Source organism: Empidonax traillii, unplaced genomic scaffold (genome assembly GCF_003031625.1).
Source record: "Empidonax traillii isolate 1590-97213 ecotype Southwest subspecies unplaced genomic scaffold, ASM303162v1 scaffold56:size2478089, whole genome shotgun sequence".
Taxonomy (NCBI): domain Eukaryota; kingdom Metazoa; phylum Chordata; class Aves; order Passeriformes; family Tyrannidae; genus Empidonax; species Empidonax traillii.
Window position 1 is genome coordinate 1610576 of NW_020955249.1, and position 12958 is coordinate 1623533.

Sequence of the window (12958 nt, forward strand, 5' to 3'; positions counted from 1 at the left end):
CAACAGTACTGTGAAATGCAGCTGGAACAGCTTGAAGACTCTCAGATGAAGTCACAGACAGTTGTGTGTGCCATGATTGCCTCAAGGCTGGTTTACTGCAGCATGCTCAATCTGGGATGAAAGCTAGTTCTTTAGCCTGTACTACAAGCCATGATGACGTGGCTGCATAACATCTGTGTGCTGTGCCCTGTGGTGGCTCACAGTTCACCTCCCAGGACACATAAAAGAGCTGACCATTGCAGAGTCTGATAAGGGGTGGAAAGCAGGCTCGCCCTGGGGCCACCTCCTTGTATATTCGTACCATGTTTAATTGATAGGGACTGAAACGCTTTTAGTTTTTGCCTTGAATGCTCCCTAGCTGAAAAGAATCATCTAGCAACATCATCGAGATGTCAAATGAGGAGGAGCATTTCCTTCATTAAATTAATTACTCATTTACATGTTTTATCCAGGTCCAGTGTAGCCCAAAGCCTTTTCCTTTTAATGATGTTTTGAAACAGAGAGAAACCTTTATGGCCTCTGTGGGAGGGATGGAGAGGAGAACAACTGACAGAATCAAAAAGGCAAGGATGGCCAAGTCAACTGTTTTCTAAATAATGGAAGAGGGAGAGGTGTAAAACAAACCTCTCAAACTTATTTTCCTTAAAAATGCATGAAACAAACTTACAGAGAAGAGTGGATTGTTAGCAACAGCGAACTAACCCTGGCTGTGCCAGGCTGTCATTTGCCTGAGTTTTGACAGACCATGTCAAGGGACTTTAAACATCACCCTTTCACATAGTTTGGCTTCTAGTGTCCTTACCACTTCCCTGTCCTCCAGTTATATCATACAAACTTAGTATCATTGATACATCAAATCTAGTTGGCCAACAGGTTTGAAAATTATTGAGAGGGTACTGACAGGCAGACTGCAGAAAACATACATGCTTATGACTCATTTCCTTTAGAAGTCAGGCTGAAAATGAATAAACTAAAGACCAGAGGGATGACTCAATATATTATTTGCTTGAAAAAGTCAGGGTTTGAACTGTGAAGGAGCATAAGCCAGAACTCTAATAAGATGCCTGCTCTTTAAGCTGTGGCAAAGTGCTTCAGGTAAAGATCTCAGATCACTCCCAAAGTGTTCACAAACCACGTCTGTGCAATGCACTGCTGGCAGTGGAAGAACGAGGTAGGAGTGTGTGTCTGACTTGGGGTAACTTCCACCCCAAATAGAGAGGCTGTTTTCAGGCACTATGAACACCAGAATTATTATACTGAATCAGTAGAATTCCCTGTCTTGACTGTACCTTTTTGGTTAAGCTAAGGAAGGTGAAAATACAGTATAAGAATTATATGATGGCTAAAGAGACTGAAATGGGTTCTGTGGACAAGCATATTGGTCTGCAAAGAGATCACTAGTAGAATACCTCAGAAATTAATTTCAGAATGGAGCTTGTTTAGTGTTTTATTAATACCCCTGTGTAAAAGTCAGAGTGACCTACTGACTGTCAAGTTCAAAGATACTGTCAAAAGGGATGAGGATGAAAATGGGATATAAAAAGAACTACATGACCTGGTACACAGCAATAAATTCATTTGGGATGGAATTTGGTGTTACAAAATTTAAGACTGTGCTCTTCGGGACAACTAAGAATTTTTGCTAGAATTTGTGAGAAAACAATCAAAGAGGAAAAGGATGTGAATATGCTATTTGATCACAGAATGAGTCACTTATGTGACCTGGCTGTGGACAGGGAAATGAAAATCTTGGAGAAGTTTATTCAAAAACTCAAACCAGTTAGCAGTGCTTCTCAAGCATGAAAATGTAATATTTGCTTTACAGTTTTTATCCTATTTAATAGGGCAGTGAGTGTTCTGATTAGTTATATGTCTAAGCCTTCTTTTCTAACCTTATTAGGTTCTTTAACTCCATGATACCTTCTGGCACTGTACTCCCAAGTTAATCAGACCTGGGGTTTAAAAATTATTTTGTATTAATCTATTAATTTACCACCCCACCCCACGAGCAAAGCTCCTAAGCTGCCTCAGTTTGAGTCCCATCACAGTTGTTAGAGAATGCAAAAAGGACAATGAATCCATTTGCTTTGTATTTTCAGTATAGGTGAGGATCTTATGCTGCTCTGGTTTCCTTGCAACATGAACACACTGTGTCTTAAGCAATTAATCACTGAAAAGCATTTAAGAGGATAGTAATCTGGGATTTAAATTATCCTAGTATTAAAAATATGTGGTGACTAAAAGGAATCGAGACTTAACTTTGCACCACAGTGTTTAATGAGAGAATCATTGCTATAGGCATGGTGCAGAGATCCTGATTTGATTCTTTTTGAATCACTAGACAAGAAAAAAAGTGCCTTTGCAGAACAATGGCTAGGGCTGATTTATGGTTTTCCAGAGCACCCTAACAGACTCCTCCTCACATTCTCTGATCTCTGCTTCTGTAAGATCAACTGGGTGGGGTGATGCCTCTGTGGGCAGCTCCTGTTTGGGAGAGGCTGTGGCCATTGTGTGGATTTATTCTCTGAAAGTGTGGATGAAACACAATCTTTCTGCCCTCTCCCTCTCTGGGAGCAAAACTGAAGCAGAGGAATGTGTATTCTCACAGCTTCCTCCCTGCAGATGATTGAAAGATCATTCTTTATATCATAAAGATGCACTTCATTTCAGGGTGAATTTCTGGATTATGTGGTGACTGCAGGGATAACACAGCACAGCAGAGGTAGATGTTTGTTAGTCACACAGGTCCAGGAATAGACAAAGGAAGCACTAAAAGTCTGACGTAAATTTTCCAGTCCCAAACACTTTCTCTGCTTTTAATTTGCTTCTGGGAGTAAATTTCCTCTCCCATGCACTACAGTGGGGAATATGCAGGGCAAGGATACCCCACTGCTTGTTTTGTATTCTCCTGTCCTCCTTCTTCAAGTTGCAGTAAACAGCTCTGCTGTCTGGAGTTAAGTTTTCAAGTTGGAAATGGCCAAAGATAAGCAGCATCCAATCAGACAGATCTGAAATCAGTCTTTACATTTTACGCTAAGCCTCACAGACACATCAGATGGGCAGTGAATTTCCTGATTAGGTTCTACCAAGAGGGCCCTGAACCCTCTTGCTTTACGGAATAAGGTGACTTACAGCAAGAATAAGGTGACTTATACTCAAGGTACCTCATTTGAGTTTCATCAGGTAGGAAATGAGCTCTTTAGAGATCTCTGATGTGGCCAGGCCAAAGCAACATCAGAGGCGTGGAAAAGGACAGTTGTAATCAGGGCATCAAAGGAGCTTTGGAATCAAAATTTGAGAAACATAATTTGCTGGATCAACAGAGTTTTGCTGTCTGCCACTCTGATATGAAAGAAGATGCTGTTGCCACTGATGCAGAACAATCTATATGACAGCCCCTTAAACTGGCAGCAACTAAATGCAGTGGGCAGTGCTCCTACTAAAGAAAGAAAGGGAATACTGAGAAGTGGCTATAAAGGTATTCGCTTTAGTAGGGCAGAGATTTGACCTGTCAAGCATGGATGTGTTGGAGAAGGAAAAGTGCTGTAGTCTTGCAAGCATCAATCAGTATCCTGCGTCCTGAAAAGCTTATGCAGCAATGTAAGGATGGTTGTTCTCTGCCCCTAGGGACATGTAAAGGGTTGCAGTTCCCGCCTTTTTGATGCTACATGCGAGTGAACAGGACTGAGATGTCACGACAGTCAGGAGCTTGGGACACAGGACTTGTCAGGCAATTATGGTTTTATTGGCAAACATCCCCAACTACTAGAGGTGCAAACAGCATCAGGGTTTTTTTGCCCCCAAAACTCCTGTTGGGAGGTTGTTGCAGAACCACTCAGTGGTGGTGACTTACACTTGCTAAGGCTTTCCAGATAAGTATGTGCTAATCTGGTGGGCAAAGTTGTGATCATGGATAAACAGGACAAGCATGTGATAAAATTCATGCCCCTAATTGGAAGAGTTGGTAATTTTATCAAGGTGAATGCCAGAGCATGCAAATATAAAGAACAGAGTCTCACGCTTGCACGCATGCGCTCTGTTGTAGAGAGGTGCTCCTCCTTGTTATACATAAACAGGTGACCAGCACCAGCTGACTGCCTTCCTGCAAGTGTCACAGCACCCACAGAGGGATGAGAGGACCTCACTGGCAGAGCAGAGATGGGGGCATCTGGGAAAGGGACAAAGCTTTGTGTGGGAGATCATAACGTCTGACAAAGCTGTGTTGCAATCAGGAGAGCGATAAACAGAATTCAAAGGGTAGAGGCATGGACTGTGTAAGCAGCCCCAACTCCTGTGTCGAGAAGTAAGATGGGAGAACTGGGTACACAGGGCAAAGACAAGGAGAAGCAGATGGTGCTATCCAGCCTATGAGCCTCAGGGCAGTGGCATATCAAGAATTTTGGAAAGTGGGAAAAATGGAGCGGATTTTGAAGTAAAGATCATGACATTAGCTACTGCATATGCATAGTAACAGATGAGCTCTGGAATGTCAAGCTATGACAGCTAAAGATCATTGCTCCCAGCTGTCACTTGCGCCACAGGTTATCAGAGAGAAAATGGGACTGCGTCTAATTCATTTCCATGAACTGTCTTAGTACTGTCTCTAGCAGTGTCCTAAAGTCTGAATGGCTATACTGAGACTGATTTTGCTGCTCCAGCCCCTTGGAGATCCATCCATGGATCTTTAATGGATGACATTTGCAGCTGCCTAGGCAAGTGTATAAGAACACTACCACCTACCAGCCTCACATAAGCAAGTGTACCTTCAGCAATTCCAGCAAAGCTTTCAGAAACTGCACTGACTACAATCTTTGTTAAAAGGAACAGAATAGCAACACTCCATGCCACCACAAGAAGACTTACCTGCATTCATCCATCAATGTCCTAAGCTTACTGTTTCCCATCCAAGATGCAGTGCAGAACTGAACAAAAGGAGACAGATTCCTGAGCAGCCATTAATAACAACTTCCTAGTTAATGACAGTTAATATTGACTGTTTTTCAAAGCATTTTGACCCTCTGTATTAGTCACTGGTACGGTCATCTGAGTAAGCTGAAACCAGAATTAATAAACAGTTGTCCTCCTTCTGTATCAGCTTCTCACCCACGAAGTGAGAGAAGAAAGAAGAAGATAAATAGCCAGTATTTTGTCTCAAAAGTTTATTATGTATTTTCTCCCTTTCTTCATTTTGTTCCCTCAGTTTCATAGTCCTTTGTATGTTATTTTCTGTGAGATGGCACAATGTCAGGAACAAACTGGCAACATTTAGACCTCCCCTTTTATTTATACGGTTTACTTTTACTGTTCCTTTCTTCATAGCAACTCCTTTATCATCTTAAAATCCTAATGTGAGAACTTCTGATGATTCTCCCTTCTTGGAACATCAGTTGCAATGCTAGAGGACACTGATGAGGAACTTGGGATGTGCTGCTGAATTGATAAGCATTTCTAGGAGAAAGGTTGGAGAAAGAGGTTTGGAGTTGGGTTAGAAATTTCTGGGCCTGAGCCCAAGTGAACAGCAAGAAGAGAAGGATGTTCCACCTGCTGAACCATGCAGAGGTGGCCCAGCTCTCAGAAAAGGTGGTAACCATGGAGCTCATGAATGTATTTAGCAATAGACTGGAACCCAGATTTGATATTAACCCTAGATTTTATTGAACCAGCTGAAACATCTTCAGCACAGCACTGATGAAAACGTGTGGAGGTCTAAGAGGCTGTGACTGAATAACTTTTGCTGGAGGAAACTCTAGGACAGCATTTCAGAAGATGTAGTAAAGCTGGAACGATGTGCTACTACAGAACTCTGAGAAAACAGCAGTGCTCTCAAGGTGGAGAACAACCAGTACTCTTAGGTAAACAAATTAACCACTGCTCTGTTCTTGGAGAAGCTTTGTGGATTTTGGTATCTCCTGCTTCATCTCCCATAGTAAGCTGTAGCTAGACTTTGAGGGATCTCAGCTTACCAAGACTGCAGCTCCTCTGGACAGTCTGGCCAGGGGATCTGTACCTTCTCAGTACTCTGTTTCAGGCAAATGGTGACAAGGTCAGCTGGGACAAGCTTCTCCTCATGCAAAGGGAATTCAACATGTGATAGAAGTGGCTGCAAAAAACCAAACCAACCCACAAAGCCCCAAGTTTTGAAAAGGCTTAGGATGAATAGTTACATATATAGAGGAAAACGCATCTGCCTCAGTAAGAGATGCTGTCAGACATGTATCACTTAAACCAAGTTTGGTGGCAGCTTGCTATCCTTTCTTTTCCCCCTCCCTCCCCCCTGGCATCTGGATGTATTTCGATCCCATCCTTTCAATGCACAAGAAACTCCCTTAACAGGGAGAATTTTGTTATCCTAAATACAAGGGTAAAGGTAAATACTGAGTATTTATAAAGAGTAATTAATGACAACAGCTTGAAAACCCACACCTTTCTTAAATACATGTCAGAGTTTGGGCCTATCACTAAAACCAATACACAGTGATCTGTGTTTATTCTCTGCTGCAGTTGCACCTACCTGGAGCAGCAATTGCATCAATCCTGTGAAACAAGATGTTTCCATGCATTCTGGGCTGGGCAGATATATCTAAACCAAGAGTGTCAGGAAACACTCCCACAGCAATCAGTGAAAACGCAGACCACATCCGGCTGCTCTGTTTGCTGCTGTCCCTTTTTCCCACTGCATGGCATCCTTACAGAGGGTGTTTTTTGTTGATGCAGCACATTAAAAAAAAAAAAATCACATCAAGCAACAATCCAAGACTGCTTTAACACCCACAGCACCATGTGTCCTGGTAGAGTCTGTACTTGCTAACGGCTATATGCTGGAATGGGCTTTTAGCAGAGACTCCTTGTGATGCGTCCTAGTGGGTGGTCAGTGGAAAGTTTTACCAGTTTTTCTCATGTTTAGTTACATTTTTACTTGGATTAAGTATTATAAGTATTTTTATTTGGATTCCTCAGTTGAAGCACTCACCAAAGTCCATGCAACTGGTGACAAATGGAAGTAGTACCTACACCCCAGGCCGAGGGCACTTGAAGGTTCCTATGCTGATGGAAGTGCCATGCTTTGTGTGACTGCCACTATGACCTTCACATAGTCATATGATTGGTGCTAGTCCATGTCTCTGCCAGTGTAGGAAGCCACACCTCATTATCGAGGCTGAGGTGTATCTTGGAGGGCTACATTTTTAATACTCTGCAGGTATGTGTACCCTCTTGCCAAGACTCCTATAGTAAACTAAGGATACCTGAATGAGAATATAAATATGCTGCATTTAATTTACATTCATGTAATTAGCAAAGCCTGACAGTACTCCCAGGAGATCATTAATGCAGATGGATAAACTGAAGTTTAGGAAAGATTTGGTGAAGATAATACAATTGGTTAGCCCAGAGGGGAAGGATTAAAAACCAGATCCCCCTGTGCCACTCATCATCCCTAGATCTCTCTCTGATTCCATTTCTCCTGCCAGGATTAGCTCTAGCATTTCTGCATGCTTAGGAAAATCAGCAAAGGTTTGCTTATCACACTGCAACATTCCCTCACCAGAAAAGCTTAAAACTATATTACCCTTAGCATTTTGCTGCTTTGGAATGACTAGGACTTGTTTCTCTCTGCAGAGCAGACACTGTCCTTTTGATCCTGTAGAATTTTAGGCAGTAATGGTGGAATAAAACAATCCTTGCGTTGCATGGTTGCATTTGTAGTGGGCATATTATCCACATCTGCATGCAACACATAAAGCATTTAAGCTTCTTCTACATCAAAGATGCTGCAGAAGTAGAAAGGAGACCAAGACCTGAGGTGTATCTGGCCAGCTTGCTTTTCTGCAAGCATTCTTTGTATATCCTTCTGTTTTTTAAAAGAACATAAAACACTAACTTGAGAAAACACAGTTGAATGTGCCATCAGGATGAGATTGTGGTCTCCATTCTTTATTTTTCAACAGGGCTGAGAGAGGCAGAAAGAGGTCAAATGACTCCCTCAAGGTCAGAGACCATCAGTGAGTCATAAAGAGAGGACTGTTTGCCTTACAAGCCTGCATTCATTCTGCAAAGCTCTGTGCTGCTGGTAAGGTTTTTCTTTGCCTACCCTAGCAATTTCTGGGAGCCTTGGCTATGCTGCTGCTCTTTCCTCTGGTGACATTCATCAGAATGACTTGTGGTAAAATTATTGGCAGGCCAGCGTAAGAATGCAGCAGCACTGGATTTTGCAGATGTGGAGTCCCTTTAAGGTAAAACTCTTGGAGTTTAAACTGAAGTCCAGGCAGTAGGTTAGTGAAAGAAACATGAGCAGCTCTGCCAATAGCATGCCATGAAAATCCTACGCTGATTTAAAATAATAATTTTTTAAAATCACACAAATTTAAAACCCAGCAGATCTGGGATCCTTTGAAATGGGCTAAATAGTTTAGGCTGTGGGGGTGCCACACAACTCCACAACAGCGTACTTTAGAAAACACACCAAATACTCTGGGGCTCTGATTAAATATGAGGGCTGGCCACGCCACCGCACCTTACAACAGAATTGCCTGTTGAAGGTGTTCTGCTAAAGAAGCGGAGCTAAACAAGAGTCTGTGTGCACGTCTGTGCCTACATTTACCTTCTGCAGGAAATGACAGGCACTGACAACAGTTTAGTATTTGCCCACATGTTCCTACTCATGTAATAGATCAGATTAAACAAACAAACAAACAAAGAACCCCAGCCCTCATCCATGAGATCGCCCCAAATTCCCTCTGGGTGTATTTCTCACTTACATGCATATTTACCTGCAGTTGATGCTCTCCTCTTACTCTTTTGCTGCATCTAAACAAGTAAATGTGTGTGTGCATGCATCTATAGTTGTGATGCAAAGCATCTCTGACAGGTGGATGTGTGGGGGCCACATGAAAAACGACAGTGCAAAAGCAAGGTGGACTTGTCAAATGCCAAGCCTGGAGAGTAAGCGGAGGTGCTAAAAGAACTTGGTAATAAGGACAGTGAGATGACAGCTGCTAATGCTACCGGGTATACTTCAGAGCTAAGTGAAAAACTGCCTTCTCTAGAGTTAACATGTACTGCTGTTATGCTTTCTGCAACTACACAGATTTATATATTTTAGAAAAAGCTCTAGACACCCAGCAGTGCTCGAAAGCAAAACTCCCTGCATCTCCTCTCCTCCCCAGGTCAAGTAACACTGACTCCATACTTCAGAGTATGTGCTGCTGCCTCTGCTAGAGCCCACTGTGTAAAGAAACTGGTGCCGTCTGCTGTAGGACGCTTGGAAAATAAAGTCCCACTGTTGCACCTCTTGAAGTAGTTATTAGAAAGGTATACTAATCATTGTTACAGTTCTGGGGAAATTTCCACTCCCCTCTTCACCTCAGACATGAATTCAGAGATCCTCCTGCTGGAGTGGGAGCTCTGGAATGGGCTAGGAGTAACTGCAGTTCCAGTTTAACTGCACACTGCCCTCTCCAACATGCAGGGCATTTCTTTAAAGTTGCTTGCGGACAGCCCAGCAGACCCATGTGAAGCTATGCATTTCCAAGACAAATGCTGTTCTCTGCTCTGTGCATGCCATCTACTGAAAACATGTGACAACCATCTGTGCAAAATGACAGCTTGACCTGCTGTGAGGTTATCCCAGGAAAAGCGCTGCTTGTAACTCCAGGGTTAATTATACTCATCTCCTCCTGCGTTCATACTGGTTAAATTTAGGAAAAAATCTGTTCATATCTAGGTTAAAGATGGAGCATGTTTCTCTCACCAGTTGCTACTGCTGACAAGATCAAATACAACCAACAAAGATAAAAATTCCTTGCACAAACCTGAAATGGGAAATAAATGGGCTGGACAATGACCATTACACAGGACAACTCTGTCAGCAGGAGCTGACAAGTTTCTAGCAAGTGGAACTTGTGTACTCCGCAGAAAGTGCCACAGAAGCAAATTCTATCCTTCCCTCCCACTCCATTTACCTTCTACCTACCATGTCTCATTTGTATCTAGTAGAGATATTGCCTGTGAGCCCTTTTCAAGCCCAGTAACTCGCCAAGCTATATTGTTCAGAGTATTACAGGTTCTTTGTATAACCCTGCCAATCTAAATGAACCTTGCCAAATACAATGGATTTTAATAAACCTGTGAACAGAAATTTGTAGAGAGACAAAATTACAGCCGTGCAATTATGGTATCGCTCTGAAATCTCACTTGCCTTTCCCTCTATGTGATTTCAATAGGCTTTCGAAGGAAGAGTATTTGGAAACATGATGAAAGGGAGTTAAATTGTACTCCCCATTACATCCCAAAAGGCATGTGGAATATAAGAGACTGGCATGCATTAAGACAAGAGAGAGTGCTGGCTTGGTGTTTCAAACTACTCACTTCATTCTGCATCTTTTTTAGCACTAAAGAACAGGAAACAAAGCTAACCAACTCTGTCTAGGAAGCCAAAAGCTAATGCCCTTATTTTTTCCATTTTTTAGCCCCAAGGATATAAAGGGTAATGAGCAACTCTTCATCCTTCTGGAAAAAAGCAGAGCTTTATTAATGTTATTTTGTGCACCTTGTCCAGGTTATGAATACTTTCTTCCCTGTTCATACCTAGGCACGAGTTTTTGTTTCAGAGATGTTTTCAGGCTTGGAAAGAAAAAAAAACATACGCTGCTGCAAAAATAACCAAAAATAACCTCCGATCCTGCAGGTCTTTTTTGAAGTCAACAGGAGTTCTGTTTCTGTAAGGACTTCAGAATCAGACTACAAAGTGGTTAAACCCCCCACCCGTCCCCTCCATCTTCTGCAGCACTTCTAAACAGATGGCAGAGAGCAAAGGGAGGGATGATCAAACGTCTACTGACCACAGCGGTAACTGGCAGCTAGCGAAAAGCCAGGGCTGTATTTTCTTTCAGCTTTAAGTGCTAAGAGGCCAAAAAATTCTTTTTATATCTAGTAGAACTATTTGGAGCTACTGCAGTAGAGCCCAAACCCTTCCCCTTCCTTACATCAAATGTGGTAGAAGGAGTCTGTCTCTCTGTAATACCGTTAATTACAGGCACCAGAGCGGAGCTGTGGTTGAAGGGACTGAAGGACATCTCGGGCTGAGGACACAGCGCAGCATGCAATCTCGGCCACTTGACGAGCCACGATTTCTGTCAGTCGGAGCGCCCCACGCACGCACCACCGCCTTGCCACCTGTCTCCCGGGGGAGGAGGGCACGGGATTCATCGCTGGCGGATGGAGCCGCCCGGGGGAAGAGCTGGGGGCCGCGGGCGCGCCCGACGAGCAGGAGCGGCGCGGCCGTGCGCCCCCTCCCCAGAGCTGCCCGAGGCTCCCGGCCGTGCGCCGACAGCACCGCTGTGCCCGGCGTGAGCGCGAACGTGAAAATGGAAGCCAGCGGGAGGGAAGGAGATGCGCGGCAGCGCTGCTTTGCGGAGGAGAAGGGAGGTGTGCGCGGCGCAGGTGTGGACCCCCCGCCCGCGGCCCCGCTGACCTGCCAGGCTGTTGTAGCAGTCGACCTCGATGGCCTCCACCGCCTGCCGCTGCTCCTCGCTCAGCCCCGCCGCGGCGGCAGCGGCGGGAGGGCGCTGGCCAGCCGGCTCCTGGCTCAGCAGCAGCAGCAGCGCCTTCAGCTCCAGCAGGGCGCGGTGGTACTTGCCGATGGCCTCCCGGAATTTCTTGTCCTTGTAGCACTGCGCCCCTTCGGTCTTGAAATCCAGCGCCCGCCCGATGAGCTCGCCCGGCTCCGCGCTGCCCGCCGCCGCCGCCGCCCGCGGCTGGGCACCCCCGGCGGGGCCGTGCCCATCGCCCGCCCCGCGGCCACCGGCGTTCAGCTTCCCCGCCGCCGGGCTCGCCCTCTCCATGGCCGCGGCGCCGCCCGGCTCCCGCGCCGCCCTACGCGGGCGATGCCGCGGCGCCCGCCGCCGTGCTCCCGGCCTTACCCCCGCGCCGCTCCCCGGCTCCGCCACTCGCTCCCATCCTCCGGCGGCCGCCGCTCCTCCTCCCTCGCCCCGCCGCCCGCGGGGCGCCCGCCTCCGCCCGCCCCCGCCACCAGCCGCCCGCCGCGGGCACCGCCGCCCCCCGCGCCTCTGCGACCCCCGCCCGGCGCAGCGCGGGGCGGCGAGGGCGAGCCCGGGGCGTGGGGATGCTCCGGCCCCGCTCCTCGCTCTCCGCGCTGGCCCGGCAAGGGGCGAGCGTACACCTGGCCCCGCAGGTCCCCGAACTGACCGACTCCACAGACCCCCCGCCCAGCCTCCCACTCTCCCTCAGGCTTGGCTCCCCTCAGACCCCACAGACGAGTCCCTTCTGCACCCTGTGCCTTGCCTGCCTGTACCTGAAGGTCTCACCTCCCTGTCTGCGGGATGGCATCCCACCTCTTCCTTTCTTCTCACCCCAGTTCCCCATCTCTCTTGCCTCTCCCAGATCCCACTAGTGGCCACCCACCACCAACATCTGCTCATGGTCCCTCAAGGTGTTTTGGTGTGTGTACTCCATGTCGCCGGGCAAACAAGTGCCAGGCAGTGAAACTTCCTGTGTCCTCCGCATCAGTGCAGCAAAAGCCAAGGCCCAGTAACCGCCCTGGCACCAGCCACTCAGGGCCTTTGATTTTCCTGAAGCAGATTTCCCCATGTGTTGCTGAAAAATGGGGCAATGCTCACTGAAGCCTGGAACATCTCGCGGTTGGGGGGTACCAGTGGGGAGTGGCTCTCCTCCTGCAGACAGACAGCAGAAGGACTGTACTCAGCACCAGGCATTGCTTTGTTAGGCCAAACACCATGTCTGCATTGAATATGAGAGCAGTTTGATGTAATTGAATGCGTTGTTGTGCCAAGATATTTTGTAGGCCATACCTCGTGCTTAAAAATTATAGGCTGGATGAAAACACAGTGAGATTTTTTTTTCTAAATAATATATTGAGAGGCATCTTTTCATTACCCGTGCAACTCTTACATGGTAAAGAGCTGTGGTGCAATGTGTTCAA

The 12958-nt window shown here is 46.1% G+C and overlaps 1 protein-coding gene across 1 annotated transcript in view; it reads right to left on the reverse strand.

Annotated features, from left to right (window-relative positions):
• TTC9 (tetratricopeptide repeat domain 9) overlaps positions 1-11910 on the reverse strand; it is a 28211-nt gene extending 16301 nt beyond the window's left edge. The window contains exon 1 of the mRNA XM_027879676.1: positions 11471-11910. Within this exon, the coding sequence (XP_027735477.1) occupies positions 11471-11840 (370 nt within the window). The 5' untranslated portion in view covers positions 11841-11910. The remainder of the gene's footprint in view (positions 1-11470) is intronic.
• Positions 11911-12958: the final 1048 nt, after the last annotated feature.